Raw genomic sequence first — 25,893 nt, forward strand, 5'->3', positions numbered from 1 at the left:
TACAGTTTGTGAGTCAGCCTTAAATAATCAATTCACTGCTTGTCAACACAACATCCTTCAGCTCAAAATCTAACATTTTGCAAGTGGATGTCCCGTGATCCTGTGCTTTTCCACATTGCACATACACCTGGAAACATTTGTTATTTAGCCGTGAATCAAAGAGACAACATTTATTGGCACAACCTTCTGTGGTGGACAGCAGCACTCTTGTTCCATCTATTACCAACAGATGGCTCTTTGGAATGACGCTCACTTTGTGACCTTTAGCTGGGACAGTTTTGTTTTGTGACAAGGACAATACTCTCAAGAGCTGCTCCATGTGTTCAGTCAGCATGCATATGTATCAGCCTTCCTCGAATGGGATTTAATCAAAACCAACACAAGGCTATCCGACCTGAACTCAACTACTCAGTCCACTCCATGCTGTGAGGCGTTTTGTGGAAAAAAGATGTGATAGAGAAATAACTAAATGAAGGAGTGTTCAGGTTCTCTGCTATTTCCCGCAGATATTCTAGATTAATATTGATTTTACACATTTATGTACCTTAAACTACTTTTACAGAGTCATTGACAACATTTTCTTAGTACTCCCAGGCACGCACACAAGTGCTCATCCTGTGCCCCTGTGCGCCTGCTCTCCTACTGTTATGTGACAGCAGGCCTTGACACTAAACAAACTTTGTTCAAGTTAAACTTTGACCAAATCAGTTTTGCATTTTTGCAACTGCTTCTGTCAAAGCAGCTTCTTGTATTAATTTAACGTGTCAAGATATAATTTTTTTAACAAACAAGAATGGGCAAACATTAAACCATTCAATAAACTGAACATGATTGTAAGTTTATATATATATATATATATATATATATATATATATATATATATATATATATATATATATATATATATATATATATATATATATATATATATATATATATATATAAATAAAACTTGCAATCATCGATTTATCTTGTTTAGATGAAGCAGGCTGTATTCGTCATGTAGTTTCTTAAAGCGACAGTGCACCTCAGAGGAGCTGTCGTGTCCCTGACCAGCAGGAAAGTCTATGTTACGATGGGCGGGGCTTAGGGACCAACGTGCCCATTCGGTTCTGCCCCCCTCACATGAAAAGCTCTGACGCAGAGACTACCGGCCCTCTTCTTCTGTCACTCGCGCTCGGTGCTCGATTGGCTCCGTCTGAAAGAACCATGGCAGACCAAGAGGGCAGCATCACCGTCCCTGACTTTAGCTCCCTTCTCCAAATGGACCCTTACCTGAAACCTTTCGAGCAGGACCTCAAGAGGAGGTAAAGCGGCTCCGGTCGGGGGGGGGGGCGTCTGTTCACTGGAGCGCTTTAGTTTAAGCAAACTGCAGCGGTACAATATGCCAGCGCATATATGACGCTGGCACTTGTCCCTGTAAGAAAAAGTCCCAACTTTCATGTAAAAGTGATCAACAGATTCACCAGAAAGTAAAATTGTGCTCCCTGTAAAAGGACAAGCCCCGTTCCCAATTTATTCACCGCTCATTTGTCTCCCGGATCCTCCGCCTGCTGAACGAAACTTGTTGGGAGGATCAGGATGCACATCTGACAGAACTAATGAGCCGCTGCCTCAAACTCCGATCATTGGAGTCTCTGCGTTTGTGCGCGTGACCGTTAAAAGGCCGCACGTGCTTCAGTCAGGGTGACGTGCACGTCGTGTTCGGGTGAAAACCTTCACTACTTCAGTTTTGAGCTCGTGCCTGCACCTCAGTGTTGCTTGTAGATGTATATTTATTGAATACCATGCTAGCTGCACACTGAGACATGATGATCTGTTCACGGCTTTCTGTTGAGTCACTGTCTATGCTAATAATAGGGTTTCTGACCCCTTCTAGTGTTCACTTTGCAAGATGATCCCCTCCAGCTTGAACTTGACCTTTTAGTGCATTTTCAATTGCATGCAATCTCTTACATAAATCCACAGTCACTGTTTATGTAATATGGACACAGACGTTTGTCTGGTCATGCATGCTGTGCAATTGCTGCTTGTTTTCTCATGTAGCCATATTTTTAGCATGTAGCCATGTTTTTAAATAGTAGAACACACCCACCTTATTTAGATTATATTAACAGACAAATCAGGGTTGTGGCCAGTTATGTAGTCATATTCTTGGTAATATAAAGTGAGTTCTGAGTTTGCATGAAGTTTCTTGTGGTGCTTTTTAAAATAATGTATGACTGAAGATGGAAAAAAAGAAAAAAAAAAAATTCAGTTTCAAACTATTTGGTATGACGGAGTATTAGGGCCACCAAAAAAAAAGGAGAATTACGAGATTTTAAACCGTAAATGTACGAGAAAAAAACTTGTAATTTTTAGATTAAAGAGGAGGTGAGCATACGGAGCAGTGGGGCGGCCGTGGTGCAGCGATAGGGCGGTCGACCCATGATCGTAAGATTGCAGGTTCAATTCTCGCCTTGCACGCCCATGAGTCAAAGTGTCCTTGGGCAAGACACTGAACCCCACCTTGCCTCTGGTGGTAGGCGGGCGCCAGTGTGTGAATGTGTGTGTGACTGGGTGAATGGGACTGTGACTGTAAAGCGCTTTGTCCTTGTCGTTAGAAAAGTGCTAAATAAGAAAACACCAAGGTTTGTCTTGCGGCTCATATGGTGACCTCAAGGGACATCATAAAAATGGAACATACCATTGTTGTGCTTGTGATAAGTGTATCTTGAAGTATTTGTACGGTTATACTGTATAAGTTGCAAGCACTTGTGACGTATGAGTGATACTGTTGTATGGTATTCTATGGTATTCCGTATTGTAGTCTTTAGTAAGGCTCACATACTGACTTCTTACTGACTGCGTGAAGCGCGTGCAGTTCACATGGACGTGTGGACGTCCATGTGAACTGCTCATTGGACGTCCACACGAACTACGCTCTGGTTGTCTAATTCCTCATTTTTATCAGTCAGAGAACACACTCATCACATGAATAGCACTAACTGGCTCCTTGAAAAGTCAGCAGGATCTGAAAAAATGAAAAATCTGTACGCCGTACCTGCGTCTCCCATACTACTCCTTACTTTGTTGACCCTTTTCCGCCCGCAGACGGCCCATATCCACTAAGGGTGTAGCTGCAGCATGAACTACAAACATAGTCATGCTTTCTTTTGGCTTTTTAGCAGCAGGAAGGAAATAAATAGTAAGACTATGGCCCATGTCTATATGGATTGCATGAATCCTCAGTATCAAGTCATATTCAGTCACATTGTGAAAATTATTTGCTTTTACTTGATGCCAGTTCTTTCCCCGCTGGCCTTTCACTGAGGGGAACCTGCTGGAATGCGAGCTCCAAAGTTAACAGTTATCATCTACCTTCTTTGTGTTGTAACACGCCATAAAACAAACAAACTACAAAAATACCTACCGGTACTTTGTAGTTCTTCAGTCCTGCATGTCCTGAATTACTGCAACTGTTATGAGAATGACAGACTGAAACCTGAAATCATACGTTTGTTTTTCTTCAAGGATGCACAACAATATTAACACAATGTGGGCCTTTTCAGTTTACCCTTTCTGATGCAAAGTTTGTTCCCAGCAAACAGCTTGTGGAGAAACAGCCTCTCATCTCTTATATAAAGAAACATCAGGACCTATCGAGGTCTGACTGCATGAAAAAGAAATAGTCAAAATGACCATTCAATGATGAATACTGATCAGACAAAAGACGAGATATAAAATTAATCTTTGCGCCTTGAATGCATTTAAATCACATTTATTGTGAATTAATTGCTTTCTTGTTTAATTTTGTGCTAATCAGTTTTTAATAAGTCATAAAATTTTGTTTTTTCAACTGTTTTTGACCTGGTGTTATAGCTCTAATAGATAAAAACCAATAGTTTAAGCAAAAGCAGATATAGAAAATATCGTAAAGATGCAACTTTTTATCTAGCAAATAGACATGTGGGTGAACGTTTTAATCAAAAGTTGTTTAGAGTAGTTGACTAGATTCTTTTTAATTTTGATTATGATTTTTTATTGGATGGATTTTTTATTAAAATTTATGAGCCGTCAATCTATTTAGTGACTTAAAAAAATAATTCATTAAAATCTATTAATTCTGACTGAAAAATAAAGTTCATTTTTTTCATTTATTTATACTGTACTATATTGCTGGATATTAAAGTTGGCTTAATCAGATTTTGTTTTGCAGAATTAAGAAGATTAGAAATATTTTCCTTTAAAAAAACAAAGGTTGAAGTTGCAACAAAAGCTATGCAAACATTTCCTCACCCCTGGTGTAAATTGGCTGCATATTTCACAAACAACCGGTTTGTTTGTTTGTTTGTTTATGAGCTATTGTCGCAGGGAGATTGTTGTTTGTCATAATGTCCATCACAAATCCTGATGTTTGCTTGATGCATATTTTCACCGAGTCTATTTATTCCAGTAATGAACAAACAAAGAGGAAAGTGTTGATTTCAGCAGCGTGACAGTTTTGGTTTTACTAGAACAGCACGAGTTCTAAATAAAACATAAGAGTGTTTTAGAATAAATTTATCCTGAATTTAGTTTTTTTGTTTAGTTTGGTACATTATCATTTCCTTTTTTTAAATTTTTGAATCAAACTGTTCCAGCTTCCTATAACATCAACAGAGATGTCGGCACACAAAGCACGTGTTCCTGTCCTTATTAATATGTACACATTTAAATGAAATGAAAATGTATGCACAGAGAAAGCACAGTTTTTAAAATGCACATGTTTAACTAGCTGGGTTTGAATCATTTTCGGAGTCAGCTCACATGCATCACGTTTATCTTTTTTCTGTCGTTTGCAGGAAATGAAACAGTGGGCATTATTCTCGGCACTAATAACAAAGTTATAATAAAGAGAGGAGGACAAAAAGCTTTCAATTGTGCGGTGCAAAGCAGAATGTCTCCGAAAGCTCTGACCTTGTGTCTGCAGCAATCTAGATAAGCAAATAGACTCTAGTGTGTCAATAGACTGCAGTCTCTTGCTTTTTCTTTTGCATCACTTCATGTTAATTTTCCATTTAACCTTTGCATGTCCATTTATTTAACCTGATACAGTCAATTAGAACAAGATGACTTGATGCCGGCCATCTCACTAAATGATAAGTGTTTGCAATCCGGATTTTGATTACTGTACACTTTTGTTTAATTTTTTATTTTGTGGATCGAAGGCCGTCTAACACCAGGTCAGCCCTTGTTCCTCTTGCAGCAGGTCAGAGTCCCCCTGCTTTGTATTTGGAAAGGATGAGAGGTTCTCCAGCCTTGTAGACAGTTGAGCGTGTCGGCTTTATCTCTATGCGGCTGTGGTTTGTTACTAGGGTGGCAATCCTATTGAATCAAGATCGAACTCTTACCATTTAATAAAGAACTGTCTGAACGGTTGCTATATGTATGTATGTTGTTGTTTTTTTTTAAAGAATGTATGAAAATTATAATAATTCTTTTTTAATCATTATTTATACCTTTTTTTTTAATCTTAAACAGAAAATCAGAATCAACAAAACATGAAATAAAAACACAAAGATTGGGGGAAAAAAAGAAATGGTATTCATCGCTTTAAACAATGTCACATTCAAATGCTTTTCTGTCAACTTCTTGGTTAACTTCAGCTGTAACCAAAACATCGTCACTGTTGCTTTGGATCGTTTACCAACAAATCCTGAAACGATTCTTTAGAGTTTTTCCATCCTGAAAGTTTCGACCACAGTAGATGGATGACGACAAGATGGTAAATAAAGACACAGCAACAGCTAAATAAATCTGTCACCAGTAGGAAAACATTCAGTCCTTTGATCAAACCAATGAGTGTTTCAAACACACACGTTTTACAAACTGACTGCTTTTCAGCCATTAGAGGAAATATAACACGATATTTTTATTATATCAGGTTCATTATATTTTTTATTCTACGTAATCTACATGTCTAAAACAAGTTCCTTTTATCGGTTTAGATTATGTACTTAAAACCCAACGTTATTGTGTATTTTAGAGCGATATTTTCAGTATTTTTTCTACAATTTACTAGATTTGCAAAGATTGTGAATTAGCAATCTCAGATTTTGCAAATAATCACACTAAAATAATCTAACAGATCGCGAGTGTCCGAGTAGTCAGATACTCATTGCAGCCCTAATCTCTTGGCTCCGCCTATTGACCATGCAGGAGAACTAGACTGAATGTGATGTTACCTTTTTTTTTTTTTTGAAGAAATTGGTTTATAAGAACCTTGGAAAAGGGTAAAATCATAATCGCAATAGAAACAGTATTAACGAGTAAAAACTTAACGTAGAAGTAACAGAACAGTAGTGATTGCTAATTAATGTAAGTGAATAAAAATCCAATGTAAACCTAAAAGCAGCAGAGATAGATTTCGACTTTGTAAAAACACAATCAGCACCAAAAAATGAGCAAATAACTGAACAAACTCGCATATACACACAAAAAAAAACGTCATTTCCAACCGAATGAAATCAATTCGGTCAGCATTTTTTCCGTAACACGGATGCTGCCATGTTGGAACAAGAAATTGTCAATAAGTAGTGATTGGTTGGAGTTGATCTGTGCCAACATTTCTATGAGTGAGCTTATTGGAAGGCCACACCCCTACCGCGTGAATACGGTCTGAGAAGAATCTGTCAAACATTTTGGACGTTCAGTGTAAGGCCACAAGCGTTTGTTGAGGCATCCGATTGGTCAATTTAAAACTTGATATCTTGCACTATAGAAGAAATATTATGGAAAAAAAAGGATGATCAAGAACTGACAATTAGAAGTCTATGTGATTTTTGTAGCCAGCAGGTACGTCCTTTTTGGAATGTGATCAGTCCAGTTCTTGTATACAGTCAATGGCTCCACCCCCACCTCTGATTTTACAGCTCTGGAGCTGCATGAAGGTTAATTCGTGCTAAGCTCCTGGTGTTCTCATGCACACAATCTCCACTTGCAGGCAGAAATCAAGAGGGTTTTCAGGTGCCAGCGTCATGCTGAGTCCCAGTGCTGAGAGTTTGGCTGACTTATCAGAAGGAGACCTCTGACCAGAAAGATCGATTCTTTAGATTTCACCATCATGTAGCTGCATATCAGTTATCTGTGTTTGCAGACGGGCCTTGTTTTCTTATAAGATCTCTATTACTGAATTTATTTTCAGATTTATGCCATAATTTTGGATTCATAGATATAAGAGATGGTAAAAAATGCCTTTGAAGGTGCATGCAAGAGCAAGCTGTGTTTTGTTGACATGTTTTATTACGAACTCTTCCTTTTGCATACGTTTGCAGAAAGTGGTATTTGGCTTTTGAAGCTTGGCGCAGCTTCTAAATTAGGAACGCTAAGATTGCTGTAGATCTTATCGTATTTTTTTGAGGAACCCAACTTGTTTTCAACATAAACATTCAGCAATAACTCTGTCATCAGTTTGTGGGATGATGCAATGGGTTCAAAGCCAAACTGATTTTTGCAGAATAGTAGCTTTGGCTTCATTTTACTTTTGTCCGCTTGCTTATTGAGTGAACATTGTGAGATTAATAAAGTTCTGTTTTATGTCTTTTTATTCGAACATGTTTGGGTTTCTCAAGATGAAGGTTTTTACGTAATCTTAGATTATGCTGTATTTATATAACCCTTTTATTTACTTCACAGCAATAGAAGATGTGGTCATGGTAACACACCACTACATAGGTTAAAGTCACATGCTATTAGTGGAAATGAATTTTCATAAACCTTCATCTTGCCTTTTGTATTTTCTGTAGAAGCTCTAGTGAAATAGGTATTTGTGTGTTTCTATTGAACAATCATCAGCTCTAGCTTTTCCTTTCTGGCTTGCTTTTCCTCTTTTAGAAAGGCATGAGCGTGGTGATGCTATATGTGGTCAAGATGGCCCAGCAAAAAACAGTACGTTTCATCCTTTAGCCATGTCTTGAAGTACCCACCCCAATCATCTTTAAACTATTTTCTAAGTGTTCCCAATAGTCTTTTAATGATGATTATGCCTTTTTTTATTATTATTATTTTTTTAGCCAAAATCAAATAATCTGTGTCGTTTTCTTGGACATAGTTTCTGCAGAGCGACAGTAGTTTATTAGAAATTCCGTTCTGAGTTGTGGGCGGGACTGTTGGAGTACATTTTTTATTGTCTTTTCTAGGCCTGCACAATATACCGCAAATTTATCGTTATCGCAATATCCAGCTCTGCAATATGCATATCGCAAAAGACGGCAAATATCGCAATAAATCGCAAACCCAAAATGTGTTAAAACAATCTTCTAGCAGCTTGAAGCATTTAACGAATCAATAAAATCCCTTTATGCTTTGACCAATTAGATGGACGCCTTCCCATTGTTGACCAATCAGATGTAGGCCTATTATGGTAGATGTTTGTCCCCCATGTTGATGAGGGTCATTTGGAGTATAATTTTTAAACTGTTGCAATGAAATGGGAATGATGTTTTTGTTTATTTTTCTATTTGTCTATTTACCGCAAATTTATCGTTATCGCATTTTTGATCACTAATATCGCATATCGCAAGTTTTCCTCATATCGTGCAGCCCTAGTCTTTTCTTTTTCTTTCTTTCTTTTTTGTGCTCCTGGTTCACAAAAATAAAAAAGAAATAGTCAGAAATTGAATTTTGAGCCTCATTTTCTCCAGTCCTCCATCAGAAAAATTCCACAAGAACATGTTTAAAAACGCAGTCAGACATGAGTTGGTCTTTAAATGGTCATGATTGGTAAAAGCTGCTTGTCTGTAGGCAGTCACTTTTGGGGGGGGCAACACATAGTGTTTTAATGTGAAGCCTTCATTCACCTATTTTTAAGACATTTTGTCCAGCTTTTCTTTTTTTCTTTTTGTGGACTTTTTAACTTTTACGTTCCTTTCTCTCATTTTAAAAATGTTTTCCGTCTTTTTATAGCCCACCTACACCCACACTGTAATGACCCACACCAGCATTTACTTGCAAATAAACAGGCAATTTCTGGCAGACTGGAGTTTTCTCTATTGGTTTAGAAAAAAACTTTATTTTAACCCACCAAAATGAAAGCCGATCGATAACTCAGACATTTTTGTCTGGGCCGAACAGCATATGTGTAAAGACTACCAAATGTTATAACCATTTCCATGGGGCTTGTTTCCAAGAATTAAAAAAAAAAAAAATTAAAAATATGCTGCGTTATTGTAGGAACAATTTTGATGTAGTTAGTGGACAACAATCTTTTTTTTTTTTTTTTTGTCTTTTTAAAAACAACTGCTGCCTGGAGCTGTGTCCAGTGTTAATCCTGTTGCTCTCTGGCTGCTATTTTCTGTGGGCATTTTTGACTTTTTCCCTTAAAGCTATTTGTGTTCATCATATTTTATTGTTGGATCAACCAGGCCCGGTGACGTTCTGTCATTATCAGTCAGAACCAAAGCCTTGTTTTTAGAAACCTTTCATAGATCTGGGGAGTTTTCTACAAAAGCTGACTGCTAATAGCTTTTTTTGGTTTTTTTTAAATCGCCATTGCTGCCAATAACATACTTTTTCAGGACAATGTACTTTAACACAGGCCACCAGGTTTGGATTTAAAACAGTCCTGTGCTCATTGAGAAGCTCTGATTTCTTGTGACATAATTTTTGCCTCTCTATGTGACCTAGATAGGATGATAAATGAGCGCTTGCATCAGAAACTCCCTGTTTCTGTAAACAAACAAGAGAAAAAAGGAGCTGCGTTGTTCTGCGGGTCAAGGACCAACCACTAATTAACCTCACTCTCAAACCCTACTTGTAAAAAGAGAAACCTCTCATGCACACTTCCACAACCTCATTCTGAAGTGACCTCGCTGCTGTCCTCTGTGTGAACTGGGGAATCAGGCTCCAAACTTTTTCTTTTCTGCTTTTGTTTATTTTTTCCTCACGCGCTTCAGACACATCAACACTACAGTGCCTCTGCTGTCACTGCCCGGCTGTCACTGCCACTCAAACATCACAACAGGCTGAATCAGTCACTCTAAATTTAGATGCTCAAAATTTTCTTAACATTGAACGTATGAACGTGTTTCAGAGAGCATCAGCCTTTAATGGTTTCAAGCATGTAATTATGTCAAAAGATTTCAAAGTCAGGACAGAATTTTGTTTCAAAAGAGGTTTTCTAAAACCTAACTAATATTAAAGCTACAAGTAGCATTTAGCGGGCCCGAGCACGTGCGACCGCCTGGCATGAGCGACCGCCCCGTGAGCAACGCCCTGCTCGAGCCATTCTCGTCGTTCTTTCTTGTCCATTCTGGAGCTTCAAGCTAATGTCAATAGGAAAGCAGCCTGTGGGGGGTGTGGGGGGGGGGGGGTACTGTAATCTGTTGCCTTAAGGGACAAAGACTTTTGCATATAGCATGAACGAGTGAGTGAATGAGCAACGCCCTGCTCGAGCCGTTTTGTGTCGTTCTTCCTTCTGCATTCTGGACCTGCAAGCCACATTTAACATGACAGCAGCCTGTCGGCGAAAGGTGGGGGTGGGGGTGGGGGGGCTGTAATCTGTTTCCTTTAAGGACTGATATTTTTGCATATATTGTGAAAAAAAAATTCAAACAAAGCTTTGTTTAGTCCTGCTCATTTTCTCATCCAGAAGGCCTTTTCAGATTAAAAAGTTGTCAATCAAGCAATGATGATAATCATTAACACTGTACCTAAAGATGTGAAAAATAGAAGTGATCTAATTTCCACTACAATGTCTAGACATGTGTCAGCTATGTTTGATAACTTGGCCGATCAGGTGGACCGGGATCTTGCAAAGCGCATGTTGTTTTGCATCCAGTTTGAAGAATCTCTAGACAGCAGCAGTGCAGCGCAGCTGTGTGTTTGTTTGTTTTTTTTGTTTTTCTTTACATCAAGAGAAGAACTCTTGACAGAACTGCCCTTACAAACAAATATAGGAGGAGTTGAAATGTATTACACGGTAAAGAAGTTTTTGTGCAGAAAAAGGTACCATTAGAAAAGCTGGTAGCAGTGACTGCAGACGGGGCTCCTGCTATGATCAATAGACAAACAGGTTTCATCACTCACTGTAAAGCTGACCCAGACTTTCCAAAATGTCTGCATTACTGCTGCTTCATTCACCAGTAGGCCTTAAGTGTAAAAGTGATTGGCTCTGGACACTAAGTTGGAGATATGAAGGAGGCATCTCATTCTGAAATCTCAGCCTCGTGATACAAACGGCTGATTTTTTATGAATTTTTAATTATCTGACTACAACGCAATTAACCACTTCCTGTTTGGCGGTGGCTTGCGCAGGCACCGTCAGGTGTATACCCATGAAACTCTAAACGATGAGAGAAAACCCTTCTGAGTATCTCCTGTTGTAATTTTATGAACATCGGACAAAGCACAGAGAAAAAACAGGGCATAATGTGCCCCATGCAATAACTAGGTGGCGCTATAGAGCTCGTCCAAAGTTGTCATATCCATGGGTTCAGAATGGAAGCTTCATCATGTCCATTGAATTTCAGTGAGATTGGACAAGGAATGTGCACGTGAGAGCAACATTTATGCATGGTGAGACGCCCAACTCTTTGAATTGGTGCATAGTGCAATTAAGAATAAGTTAAAAATTAAGTTAACAACAACAACACACTATATACAGTAGAGTAAGGTGAAGTAAAGTGGGAGCACAGATGGGCTGGGATGGTGGGGCCTGTAAGTGTCACCGACAGTCCTTTGGTGGGCGGGGGGGTCACTTGGGGGAGTTGGGGTACTGTTCAGCAGGCTGACTGCAGTGGGGAAAAAGCTGTTCTTGTGGCGCGAGGTCCTGGTCCTGATGGACCGGAGCCTCTTGCCAGAAGGGAGGGGCCGAAAGAGATTATGTCCTGGATAAGATGGGTCCGCTACAATCCTGGCTGCCCGCCTCCAGCTCCTGGAGAGACGGGAGGTGGCAGCCGATCACCTTCTCTGCTGAGTGGATGACGCGTTGCAGCTTGGCCTTGTCTCTGGCCGTGGCCGCAGCGAACCAGACTGTGATGGAGGACGTGAGGGTGGATTCGATGATGGCATCGTAGAAGTCTACCAGCATCTTTTCAGGGAGGTGAAACTTCTTCAGCTGCCTCAGGAAGTACATCCTCTGCTGGACCTTCTTAGTGATGGAGCTGATGTTCTGCTCCCACTTGAGGTCCTGGCTGATGATGGTTCCCAGGAAGCAGAAGGACTCCACAGAGGTCACCGGGGAGTCACAGAGGATGACAGGGGGGAGGGGGGCTGGGGCCTTCCTGAAGTCCACTGTCATCTCCACTGTCTTCAGAGCATTAAGCTCCAGGTTGTTAGCGCTGCACTATGACACCAGCCTGGCTATTTCACTCCTGTAGGCCGACTCATCTCCGTCAGAGATGAGGCCGATGAGTGTGGTGTCGTCAGCAAACTTCAGGAGTTTGACAGACAGGTGACCAGCTGTGCAGCTGTTTGTGTACAGGGAGAGTAACAGGGGTGAAAGGACACAGCCCTGGGGGGATCCGGTGCTTGTGGTCCGAGTATCTGAGACGAGCTTCCCCAGCCTCACATACTGCTGTCTGTCCGTCAGGAAGTCTGTGATCCACCTGCAGGTGGAGTCAGGCACATTCATCTTGGAGAGTTTTTAATACTAAAGATGTATGAAAGACATACCGAAAAAATATGTCTTTCAGTGTTTAACTGGCTGTCTTTGGATTATGCATGCCTGAGTAATGACCATTCTTACTCCTCATCTCTCTGTTCACTGCTTGCTAATTTACATAGCAGGGGTCCCAGCAGGAGGGGGCGGGGTTGTAACACGACTCCTTCAGCAGAGCCAGGCTGAGAGAGGCTTTGACATGTAAGATGTTAGATGTTAGAATGCCAGATGTTAGAATGACCAGTTCATTTTATATCTATGAAAATATTCAGGGAGCTATGGGACATGTTCAGCTTTAGGTCTGTGAAAATTGGTGTCGATTGTTGAAACATAAGTTACCATAAAAAAATGTTTGTTTGGAGTCTAGACAGATTTAACACAGGTTTTTGGATGAAAAGGATTTTTTATAAATCATCTGTTACACTTTTAAGTCTGAAAAAAATATGGAAGGCAGCAAACACAGATCCCTACCGTTTTTAATTTTTTTGTGCTGATATTTGAAAGATAAGTTATGCAAAAAAATAGGTGTTTGCAGTTTTGCCTAAAAAGACGTTTTCAGACCTTTTTGGATGTAATGCTCTCTAAGATGTCACCTGTAACTTCAATCATTCTGAATTTTTTTAGGAAGCAGTAGCACATAAATGCCTATGAAAGTTGAATTCTTGGTGCTGATAACCTAAACAGAATTTATGCTAAAAATCTTTGTTCAGTCCAAAATTGCATAGGAAAAACACCGGTATGAAGTTTCTCGTAGACCCTATAGTGCTATCTATCAAAGTTGGAGATTTGTAAGAGGCATCTAACTCTGAAATCTCAGCTTCCTGAGACAAACGGCTGATTTGCTATGAAGCTTTGTTTTATGAGTAAGTGCAATTGACCACTTCCTGTTTGGGGGGGCCTTATGAAGGCACCGTCAGATGTACACCCATGAAATTTTAGATGATGAGAGAGGACCTTTCTGAGTATCTCCAGTTTTAATTTCATGCACGTCGGACGAAGCGCAGAGAAAAGATAGGGAAGAATGCGACAAAAACTGTTTTTTTCAATAACTAGGTGGCGCTATGGAGCTCGTCCAGAATTGTCATATTCATGGGTTCAGAAAGGAAACCTCATCATATCCATTGAATTTCAGTGAGATTGGACAACGAATGTGCACGTGAGAGCAACTTTTGTGTGCATGGCGAGACGCCCAACTTCGCCGCTCTGTCACGACCACACCCCCGCATTGAAAGTTATGGCTTTTTATCAGAGTAAACTTCAATGGCTTTTCAACAGGTGGACATCATTTTGAGGTGTGTCGGCTCATCCTAATTGGAGCAGTGATGCTCCAAGTAAAACATGTCATTTCCTTTTGCCAGCAGGTGGCGCTACACCTGTTCTGGATTTTTCCACTTCTGATGTGGTCAGATTCAGACTACAATCATGCATATCAATTTTGGATCAGATTGGATTATGCATGGCTGAGTAATGGCCATTTTCCTTTTCATGCCGTGTTTTCGAAACGACCTCCAAGTTCGACGCGCCGCCACGGTCACAAACAACCGTAAAAACTTAAAAGCTTCGCAATTTAACATCGGACATGTGTCTAGTTTACAAAACCAAAGTTTGGAGTCATTACTCCAAAATCTCTAGGAGGAGTTCGTTCTAGAGCGAGGCCTGCAAATGTCCAAAATGAAGCAAAAATGACATATTGACCTCAATATATCAGACTTCCTGTGCGAGTGACAGGTGGGTCCTTTCAGACTTTTTTGTAGGTCTCCATCTGAAGAACATGCCCTGTAAAAATCAAGCTTATACGTTGAAGCCTATGCGGGGCGTCGGGACAAAAGTCACTGTAGGTGGCGCTATCGAGCCGTTTTTGTGCGCCCATGCCAATCTCCTATAAAATACGAAATTTTTCGCGACTCTTGATGTGTGTGCCAAATTTGGTGAGTTTTGGGGTATGTTAAAGGCCTCAAAAAGGCGACTCTTCCGGTAGAATAATAATAATAATAATAATTAAAGCTACAAGTAGCATTTAGCGGGCCCGAGCACGTGCGACCGCCTGGCATGAGCGACCGCCCCGTGAGCAACGCCCTGCTCGAGCCATTCTCGTCGTTCTTTCTTGTCCATTCTGGAGCTTCAAGCTAATGTCAATAGGAAAGCAGCCTGTGGGGGGTGTGGGGGGGGGGGGGTACTGTAATCTGTTGCCTTAAGGGACAAAGACTTTTGCATATAGCATGAACGAGTGAGTGAATGAGCAACGCCCTGCTCGAGCCGTTTTGTGTCGTTCTTCCTTCTGCATTCTGGACCTGCAAGCCACATTTAACATGACAGCAGCCTGTCGGCGAAAGGTGGGGGTGGGGGTGGGGGGGCTGTAATCTGTTTCCTTTAAGGACTGATATTTTTGCATATATTGTGAAAAAAAAATTCAAACAAAGCTTTGTTTAGTCCTGCTCATTTTCTCATCCAGAAGGCCTTTTCAGATTAAAAAGTTGTCAATCAAGCAATGATGATAATCATTAACACTGTACCTAAAGATGTGAAAAATAGAAGTGATCTAATTTCCACTACAATGTCTAGACATGTGTCAGCTATGTTTGATAACTTGGCCGATCAGGTGGACCGGGATCTTGCAAAGCGCATGTTGTTTTGCATCCAGTTTGAAGAATCTCTAGACAGCAGCAGTGCAGCGCAGCTGTGTGTTTGTTTGTTTTTTTTGTTTTTCTTTACATCAAGAGAAGAACTCTTGACAGAACTGCCCTTACAAACAAATATAGGAGGAGTTGAAATGTATTACACGGTAAAGAAGTTTTTGTGCAGAAAAAGGTACCATTAGAAAAGCTGGTAGCAGTGACTGCAGACGGGGCTCCTGCTATGATCAATAGACAAACAGGTTTCATCACTCACTGTAAAGCTGACCCAGACTTTCCAAAATGTCTGCATTACTGCTGCTTCATTCACCAGTAGGCCTTAAGTGTAAAAGTGATTGGCTCTGGACACTAAGTTGGAGATATGAAGGAGGCATCTCATTCTGAAATCTCAGCCTCGTGATACAAACGGCTGATTTTTTATGAATTTTTAATTATCTGACTACAACGCAATTAACCACTTCCTGTTTGGCGGTGGCTTGCGCAGGCACCGTCAGGTGTATACCCATGAAACTCTAAACGATGAGAGAAAACCCTTCTGAGTATCTCCTGTTGTAATTTTATGAACATCGGACAAAGCACAGAGAAAAAACAGGGCATAATGTGCCCCATGCAATAACTAGGTGGCGCTATAGAGCTCGTCCAAAGTTGTCATATCCATGGGTTCAGAATGGAAGCTTCATCATGTCCATTGAATTTCAGTGAGATTGGACAAGGAATGTGCACGTGAGAGCAACATTTATGCATGGTGAGACGCCCAACTCTTTGAATTGGTGCATAGTGCAATTAAGAATAAGTTAAAAATTAAGTTAACAACAACAACACACTATATACAGTAGAGTAAGGTGAAGTAAAGTGGGAGCACAGATGGGCTGGGATGGTGGGGCCTGTAAGTGTCACCGACAGTCCTTTGGTGGGCGGGGGGGTCACTTGGGGGAGTTGGGGTACTGTTCAGCAGGCTGACTGCAGTGGGGAAAAAGCTGTTCTTGTGGCGCGAGGTCCTGGTCCTGATGGACCGGAGCCTCTTGCCAGAAGGGAGGGGCCGAAAGAGATTATGTCCTGGATAAGATGGGTCCGCTACAATCCTGGCTGCCCGCCTCCAGCTCCTGGAGAGACGGGAGGTGGCAGCCGATCACCTTCTCTGCTGAGTGGATGACGCGTTGCAGCTTGGCCTTGTCTCTGGCCGTGGCCGCAGCGAACCAGACTGTGATGGAGGACGTGAGGGTGGATTCGATGATGGCATCGTAGAAGTCTACCAGCATCTTTTCAGGGAGGTGAAACTTCTTCAGCTGCCTCAGGAAGTACATCCTCTGCTGGACCTTCTTAGTGATGGAGCTGATGTTCTGCTCCCACTTGAGGTCCTGGCTGATGATGGTTCCCAGGAAGCAGAAGGACTCCACAGAGGTCACCGGGGAGTCACAGAGGATGACAGGGGGGAGGGGGGCTGGGGCCTTCCTGAAGTCCACTGTCATCTCCACTGTCTTCAGAGCATTAAGCTCCAGGTTGTTAGCGCTGCACTATGACACCAGCCTGGCTATTTCACTCCTGTAGGCCGACTCATCTCCGTCAGAGATGAGGCCGATGAGTGTGGTGTCGTCAGCAAACTTCAGGAGTTTGACAGACAGGTGACCAGCTGTGCAGCTGTTTGTGTACAGGGAGAGTAACAGGGGTGAAAGGACACAGCCCTGGGGGGATCCGGTGCTTGTGGTCCGAGTATCTGAGACGAGCTTCCCCAGCCTCACATACTGCTGTCTGTCCGTCAGGAAGTCTGTGATCCACCTGCAGGTGGAGTCAGGCACATTCATCTTGGAGAGTTTTTAATACTAAAGATGTATGAAAGACATACCGAAAAAATATGTCTTTCAGTGTTTAACTGGCTGTCTTTGGATTATGCATGCCTGAGTAATGACCATTCTTACTCCTCATCTCTCTGTTCACTGCTTGCTAATTTACATAGCAGGGGTCCCAGCAGGAGGGGGCGGGGTTGTAACACGACTCCTTCAGCAGAGCCAGGCTGAGAGAGGCTTTGACATGTAAGATGTTAGATGTTAGAATGCCAGATGTTAGAATGACCAGTTCATTTTATATCTATGAAAATATTCAGGGAGCTATGGGACATGTTCAGCTTTAGGTCTGTGAAAATTGGTGTCGATTGTTGAAACATAAGTTACCATAAAAAAATGTTTGTTTGGAGTCTAGACAGATTTAACACAGGTTTTTGGATGAAAAGGATTTTTTATAAATCATCTGTTACACTTTTAAGTCTGAAAAAAATATGGAAGGCAGCAAACACAGATCCCTACCGTTTTTAATTTTTTTGTGCTGATATTTGAAAGATAAGTTATGCAAAAAAATAGGTGTTTGCAGTTTTGCCTAAAAAGACGTTTTCAGACCTTTTTGGATGTAATGCTCTCTAAGATGTCACCTGTAACTTCAATCATTCTGAATTTTTTTAGGAAGCAGTAGCACATAAATGCCTATGAAAGTTGAATTCTTGGTGCTGATAACCTAAACAGAATTTATGCTAAAAATCTTTGTTCAGTCCAAAATTGCATAGGAAAAACACCGGTATGAAGTTTCTCGTAGACCCTATAGTGCTATCTATCAAAGTTGGAGATTTGTAAGAGGCATCTAACTCTGAAATCTCAGCTTCCTGAGACAAACGGCTGATTTGCTATGAAGCTTTGTTTTATGAGTAAGTGCAATTGACCACTTCCTGTTTGGGGGGGCCTTATGAAGGCACCGTCAGATGTACACCCATGAAATTTTAGATGATGAGAGAGGACCTTTCTGAGTATCTCCAGTTTTAATTTCATGCACGTCGGACGAAGCGCAGAGAAAAGATAGGGAAGAATGCGACAAAAACTGTTTTTTTCAATAACTAGGTGGCGCTATGGAGCTCGTCCAGAATTGTCATATTCATGGGTTCAGAAAGGAAACCTCATCATATCCATTGAATTTCAGTGAGATTGGACAACGAATGTGCACGTGAGAGCAACTTTTGTGTGCATGGCGAGACGCCCAACTTCGCCGCTCTGTCACGACCACACCCCCGCATTGAAAGTTATGGCTTTTTATCAGAGTAAACTTCAATGGCTTTTCAACAGGTGGACATCATTTTGAGGTGTGTCGGCTCATCCTAATTGGAGCAGTGATGCTCCAAGTAAAACATGTCATTTCCTTTTGCCAGCAGGTGGCGCTACACCTGTTCTGGATTTTTCCACTTCTGATGTGGTCAGATTCAGACTACAATCATGCATATCAATTTTGGATCAGATTGGATTATGCATGGCTGAGTAATGGCCATTTTCCTTTTCATGCCGTGTTTTCGAAACGACCTCCAAGTTCGACGCGCCGCCACGGTCACAAACAACCGTAAAAACTTAAAAGCTTCGCAATTTAACATCGGACATGTGTCTAGTTTACAAAACCAAAGTTTGGAGTCATTACTCCAAAATCTCTAGGAGGAGTTCGTTCTAGAGCGAGGCCTGCAAATGTCCAAAATGAAGCAAAAATGACATATTGACCTCAATATATCAGACTTCCTGTGCGAGTGACAGGTGGGTCCTTTCAGACTTTTTTGTAGGTCTCCATCTGAAGAACATGCCCTGTAAAAATCAAGCTTATACGTTGAAGCCTATGCGGGGCGTCGGGACAAAAGTCACTGTAGGTGGCGCTATCGAGCCGTTTTTGTGCGCCCATGCCAATCTCCTATAAAATACGAAATTTTTCGCGACTCTTGATGTGTGTGCCAAATTTGGTGAGTTTTGGGGTATGTTAAAGGCCTCAAAAAGGCGACTCTTCCGGTAGAATAATAATAATAATAATAATAAACATTCGAATTACAATAGGGTCCTTGCACTCCGTGCTCGGGCCCTAATAAACATTCGAATTACAATAGGGTCCTTGCACTCCGTGCTCGGGCCCTAAATATAAAGGCATCATAAGGAAATTTTTTTTTTTTTAGAAAATGCATCAAATACGGTAAATAATTCTGTTCTAGTGTTAAAATTCTTTCAATATTTTTTTAACACATATTTTTATGCATTTGCAAGTGATAAGATTCTGTTTCAGACTGTTTTCCAATATTTCTGTTGTGAGTGTTTAGCCAGATATCCCACTGAGAACCTAAAGTACAGTCTTTGCTTATCTTAATTGGAAAAAGAGGAGCTACTCCTTCTGTTTTCTGTCTAATGCATTTAGACTCCATATATTTAGTTGTTGAGTTCACTTTTCTTTTTGACCCAATGACAGCCTGAAATTTGTAACAACATAGTTTACATTTTAAATTTTAGTTATTTTTTTTCATCCATCCATCTGTAGAATCTGCTGAATCCTTTTTGGGGGTGACGGGGCTGCTGAAGCCAACCCAGCTACTGTTGGGTGAAAGCAGGGTGCACTCTGAACAGGTCGCCTGTCTGTTGCAAGGCCACACATTCACATGCTATAAGGACAATTCAAAAACTACCAATAGACCTATACAGCATGTTTTTAGACTGTGGGAGGAAACCAGAGTGCTGGAGAGAACCCATGCAGAACATGCAAACTCAATACAGAAAGCTCCCAGTCAGGATTTGAACTGCTGTGAGGCAAGAGCGCCAATCACTTCACCGTGCAGACCGTCAATATCTTTGGAAAACCCCCATTTTTTTTTTACATTTTATTTTGATTTCCGTCTCTGTATAAAGCTGAATGATGAAACCCCAGTTGCATGCCTAGCATGTTCTTGTTACGCCTGACATTCTGGATTCATTGTGTTTTTTTTTTACGTTTTTACTGTATACACTCTTTACCAGAAACCTGCAAACCTATTAGTGGAAGGAAATAAATCCCTGGGATACACTAAATAAATATTATATGGGAGGTTTAAATCAGGTTTTGTATGCAAAGATGCACTCTGAAAAAAATAGTGTTTTTAACATGTTGCTGGGCGTTTTTCTGATGGAAATATTAAAACAATTGAGCTCAAAATTGCATTCCTGAGTATTTCTTTTATTCAAGTTGTTGTGAATCAAGAGCAGACAGAAATGCTGTGCAGGGCTCCAGACTAACTTTTTTCACTAGGAGCACAGTGGCCCCTAACTGAAAATTTTAGGGGCACAACCAGAAAATTTAGGGGCGCATACCGTAAATCAACATGCTAACCAAATCTACTAATTTCCACTGTATTACTAATAAATACTTTAATAATAGATGCAGAAATTACAATGTGCTGTTTCAAATTCAGTGTCACATTTTATTCTGCACTTTTGAAGATGCAACAAGAAGGTAAACTGACAAAAGCATCGCTGTCATGACAGTACAAATAGTAAAGAAAACGGATGGAAATTTATCTTTGTGACACCAAATAGGTGCAGCCAAGATGCACAATAAGTGTGTTTGAGATCACCCAGGTGAACTCAACGCTGCACAGATCACCTGGTGTGTGACATATATTTTTGTTTTTGCTCCAACATCAACTGTCAATCATCACAAAAATATCGCGAGAAAGGGGTGGGAGCAAGGGGCAAACCTACCCGGACACAGCTGGAAACTGAACTGACTGAAAGCTGCCCTACAGACTACAAAACAATGCATTATGGGACATGTGTCCTGATGGTTTTTGTAGTGGAGTGATTAATTAAAATAATTTAAAATACCAATTCATTAAAAAAGGCTACATCCATCACAAAACATTAAAATAATCATAACATATATAATAACACAGATCATACTAAGGGGGAGAAGAATATTAAAACTAAATTGAATGTTAAGGACAACTCCAATTTCCTGTTCTCCTTCAGTCTTGCTGCAGATTCGCCTTCATCTCGCAGCCCCCCCGCCTGGTGTCCCCAACGATCCAGGCGAGGTGCCGGTTCATCTCAAACACGTCTATCGTTGCATTTTCCCCACGTATTTTCAGTGAGTCTAAAACTAATGTTGTTTTTACTCGAGCGTGTTTAAAGTTCAAGCCCCGTTAGCTGTCACGCATGTAGGTGTGGGACATTTATTCTCCTCAGCTGACCCGACTCCCGCGGGAGCGGTGTGCTGCCGTAACGGCCGTGCATAACCGTTTGATGCGCCGCCGTAACCGTAACCAAAACCTAAACCTTCCTCCGGGTCTGTGCGGCCCAGAGAAAAGTTCAGCACGGACTGCATGTATTTTGAAAATTACGAGCGAATAAACACGTTCTAAAGGAAAGTAAGGAACTCCTTAATGTGGTCCGGGGAGGGGGCTGTCAGGTGTCCTGCTTTCAAACCCTGTCATTGTCACGCCCCCAAGAGTCATATACCCCACTGTGATTGGTTGGTCATCTCCGTGCACGACAATGAAAAAGTGTCATTCGTTAAAACTGGCGGGCTGCAGTAACATTAAACCTTCATATTAAGGCGGGGACCGCAAAATATCATATTGGGGGCCGCAAATAGTCCGCGGGCCGCGAGTTTGAGACCCCTGCTGTACACTCTGGCACTGGTACACTAGCCGCAGGTCGGAAGAACGAATCAATAGTTCGCTTACTCATAGCTCAGACGCACATATCAGGTTGTGATATTTGTCTCCATTTCCTTCCCACAGATGTTTATGCGCGCTCGATTATCTCTAGGCCCCTCCCCCTCCACGCATTTTAGCCACTCGCAGTGGCTTTCCCTATTCTTCTCAGACGCAGTGGCCGCCTCACAGACAGGTATCACGCGAGAGCGTACGTGCTCGCGTTTCATGAGTATGTGCGCGAGTGTGTGTGCCTGCCTGCGTGCGTGTGGTCTTGCGTCTCATTGATTATTTCATTGATCATTGACGTGCCCCTTCCACGTTTAATGTATAAAAAAAATACGGAGGGTGGGGGAGGCAAATTTACTGGTCGCGCATGTGCAACTGGATGTAAAATTCAGTCGCACACTCTCAAATTTTGGTCGCAAAATGCGACCAATTGCTCGCAGTCTGGAGCCCTGCTGTGCAAAAAAGATAATATTTAGGCTTAGTGTGCATTTTTTTTTTTCTTATGTATTTGGCAAAAACCCTCTGCAGAATCCTACTGCATAACTAAAAATATATTTTAAAGACGCCCTTATATCCACAAATCTGATCTCTAATCAAATCTAATTTGGTGATTAAAATTTTTTTCTAATTTTTCGTAGAAAATAAAGGCACAGACATAAAAAAAAAGTTTTTTTGAGTTTAATTCTGATGTAAAATGGGACTTTTTGATGTAGGAGTCGAAGGGAAATTATTCCCTTCTAAAACCATCATGTGAGGAACTGCAAAGATGTTTTTTTCTTCATTGGCTTCATATTGGATTATAACTACAACTTGAAATCTGCACTTTAATCATCAATTCGTTTGTTTTGATTGAAAATTCAGAGCCAACATTTTAAGAACAAATAAAAATAGGTTTCCACTTGTGATGGGATGTTTAAAGGCATTGCAGCTTCAGTTGTAGAGTTTTTGGAAGCAAAGTGTATTGCATCTAAATACCATGTATATAGTATATAGTATAGTACAGTAGAGTGTAGTAATGTGTCATTTGTAACTTTTTGTGAAGAAATAAATAGAAAAGAAACATTAATTTGAGCTTTTCTATTCTTCCGAGCTTTAAAAAAGAAAGGAATTGAATGAGTTAGTTCAAAAGGGGCCCAATTCCACAATTTTTCAAAATAGAAATATTATTATATGTTCTATGGTCTTCAGGGGAAAAGCTATCTGATTATGTGCAAAAAAGTCCCAAGTCCGTTGTGATGTTTTATTGACTATGCTTGACATTTAACCCTTGTGCTATCTTAGATGACCCCACCCTTCCATTGACGTGTTCTCCCTACCATGACAAAGGTGGATAAAGGTGGAAAGATTTCATGTAATCCATGGACACCAGTGAAGATCACAAATCATTGAAGAAATAAAGGTTCAGCGTTCTGTCTAGTGGGTCTTAATGACCCAACTCCCAATGTTAAAGTGCCTAAGATAGCACAAGGGTTACAATGCATTAAGTGCAAAATTCCAGGACTTGGGCCTCTCTTACATGGGTTTTGCTTTATTCCATAGATGGCAGCACTAGTTATCCAATATGGCAGTGTCCCTGTTTAATTCAAGAAGGGCCCAAGTCCAGAGACTTTAGTTTGCTAGTCCTCTGAAATTAAAAAAGTGAGGTGCTTCATATTATAGCATTTGTAAGCTATGAACTGGTGCTAAATCTGGGTCAAGTATTAATCATTTGGTGTAGCCTCCCTTTAAGCTATGCAATTAAAATCATTTCCTGGAAAAAACAAACCTCTTGGACTTGGGCCCCTTTTGAACTAACCGATTCAATTGTGTGAAAGGACCTGGATTTTTCCACAGGCAGGACTTTCTGGGGAATAAATACCATTGCAAAAGGGCTCAAAGTGAATGTGAATACTGGCACTGTCCTCCCTCTTTGTGTAATCTGGAAATGGTGACAAAGTGACAAAGTAGGCATGTGGCAACATCAGTTGGGCTTTAAAAGGTTCTACTTGGAAAGTGCATTTTGTCTCCAACATGCTCCATGCAGGGAGCAGCTGCTGTTACTTCAGCCCATCATCACTAACCCCAGGGCATTCATAGGAAAGGCTGAGCTTTGCTTCGGGGCTATAGGGGAGGGAGTGCACTTAACTGCGCTGGCTGAGAGAGGCTCGCTGTACCCGGGGAATCTGATATGGACACCAGCCTGGCTCCAGGAAACTAAAGTGAGATAAATTGTAAAGTAGTTGGTCTATCCATTGCAGTTGAATGTAATGAACATTTATCTCTTCAGGAATGCCTGTAGTCACGTTCTTGAGGCTGGGAGGCAGGTGTGCATCCTGAGGTTGGATCTCTGAAAGAGGCTCACTCCGTCTTGAGCTGTAACGTTTTAAAAGAAAATTTAACTTTTTAGAATTATTAAAACATTTGTTTTTATGTTTTTCAACAGTAATCTGGTTAAAGTCCCACTCTGATCATCTTTTGAGCTATTGTAAAAGCATTCCCAGTGGTTTTTAAATTATATTTATGCAGTTTTTGGACAAAAAATGTGTGTCGTTTTCTTGGACATAGTTTCTGCAGAGCGACAGTAGTTTATTAGAAATTCCCTTCTGAGTTGTGGTGACTGTTGGTGTGCATTTTTATTGTCTTTTCTCTTTCTTTCTTTCTTTTTTGTCTGCTCCTGGTTCACAAAAATAAATAAGAAGTAGTCAGAAATTGAATTTTGAGCCTAATTTTCTTCAGTCCTCCATCAGAAAAATGCCACGAGAACATTTAAAAAACGTAAAAAAAAGAGACGAAAGTTTTCTCTATTGGATTTAGAAAAAACTTTATTTTTACCCACCAAAATAAAAGCACATCGTTAACTCAGACATTTTTTTCTGGGCCGAACGGCTTATGTGTAAATGTTATAACCATTTACTGCAGGAGTTCATCAGAAATTCGCATCTGAGTTGTAGGTGGAATAGTTGGTGTGGAGTAAGCCGGCCTCCATTTCCCATCATCCACATGTTTACACACTCTCCTGCTATCTTACAGCCCCTCACAACCCCAACTTAACAAAAATGGTGAGCAATATTCGAGCTATCCAGGCATACAGTTTTGACCCAGATGCCAGCTCAGACGGGGAAAAGAAGACGTACATCGATGTACCCATGTGTCTATAAATGGATGCATCAGAATGGAGTGGAGCAGGGAGCTTGTGGCCCGTCACGTTAGCTTCTACGCCACACCCACAAACTGTTTCTAATGATATTTTTTTGTCTGCTCTTGATTGACAACGATTTCAATAAATGCTCAAATGCATTTTTATGCTTAATTTTCCTCATATTTGTCCTCCATCAGGGAAAAAATGCTGCAATTTGCTAATATTAAGTAACTGTTTTTAATTGCACAGAGATCTCAGAAATATGTATTCATAAAATATAGATTTGCTGCATTGCCTGTGTATAATTGTTGGCACGTTTTAATGGGTAAACAATGCTGCAGAGAACAGAGCAACATTAAAAATAGACTCTGAAAGGCAGCACTTAACTTAATGATTTTGTCAGTTAATAATCAGCCTTTGACTCACTGTATTTCTACAACAGTAGACAGTCATTAAATGATGGAAAACTGAGATAAATGCAAACTGATGGGGAGCAAATGGCTCAACAGGAGGAGAAAAAGTCTGTCACTTGTTGACTGGCATTCACACTTTGACCCCAAATCCTCTTCTTTGGGTTCTGAAGGCACGAGCATCTGCAGAAGCTGCTTTTCCAGCTGGAAGAGACAGAGGGGGGCTTCGACCAGTTCACTCGCAGCTACCGGAGCTTCGGAGTGCAACGGCAGCCCGACAACAGCCTCTTCTTCAAAGAGTGGGCGCCAGGGGCGGAGGCCCTCTTCCTCACCGGGGACTTCAGTAAGTAGTTGTGCTATCCAAGTTCCTTCTGATTTTGATTATTGTATTTATTGTTTCTCTTTATATAGTTTTTTAAAAAGTTGGAAAAATTCTTAAAATTATTGTAAAAACTGTTTTCAACATTTATAGTCCCACTCTGATCATCGTGTAGTCTGTTGTACAAGTGTCCCCTAGTGGTCTTTTAATTATATTTATGCCATTTGTAGGCAAAAAAACAAAACAACAAAACACTTTGTTATATTTTAGGACAATTTTTGCTGAGCAGCAGTAGTTCATTAGAAATTTGCCTCTGAGT

The 25,893-nt window shown here is 40.8% G+C and overlaps 1 protein-coding gene across 2 annotated transcripts in view; it reads left to right on the forward strand.

The window, feature by feature from the left end:
- Positions 1-1,132: 1,132 nt before the first annotated feature.
- Positions 1,133-25,893, forward strand: part of gbe1b (glucan (1,4-alpha-), branching enzyme 1b) — a 127,410-nt gene continuing 102,649 nt past the window's right edge. For both annotated transcript variants that reach the window (XM_078956608.1, XM_023962003.1), the window contains exons 1-2: positions 1,133-1,307; positions 25,429-25,598. In XM_078956608.1, the coding sequence (XP_078812734.1) occupies positions 1,210-1,307; positions 25,429-25,598 (268 nt within the window). In that variant the 5' untranslated portion in view covers positions 1,133-1,209. The remainder of the gene's footprint in view (positions 1,308-25,428; positions 25,599-25,893) is intronic.

Source organism: Oryzias latipes, chromosome 13, assembly GCF_053564925.1.
Source record: "Oryzias latipes strain Hd-rR chromosome 13, Olatipes_Hd-rR_3.1".
NCBI lineage: Eukaryota > Metazoa > Chordata > Actinopteri > Beloniformes > Adrianichthyidae > Oryzias > Oryzias latipes.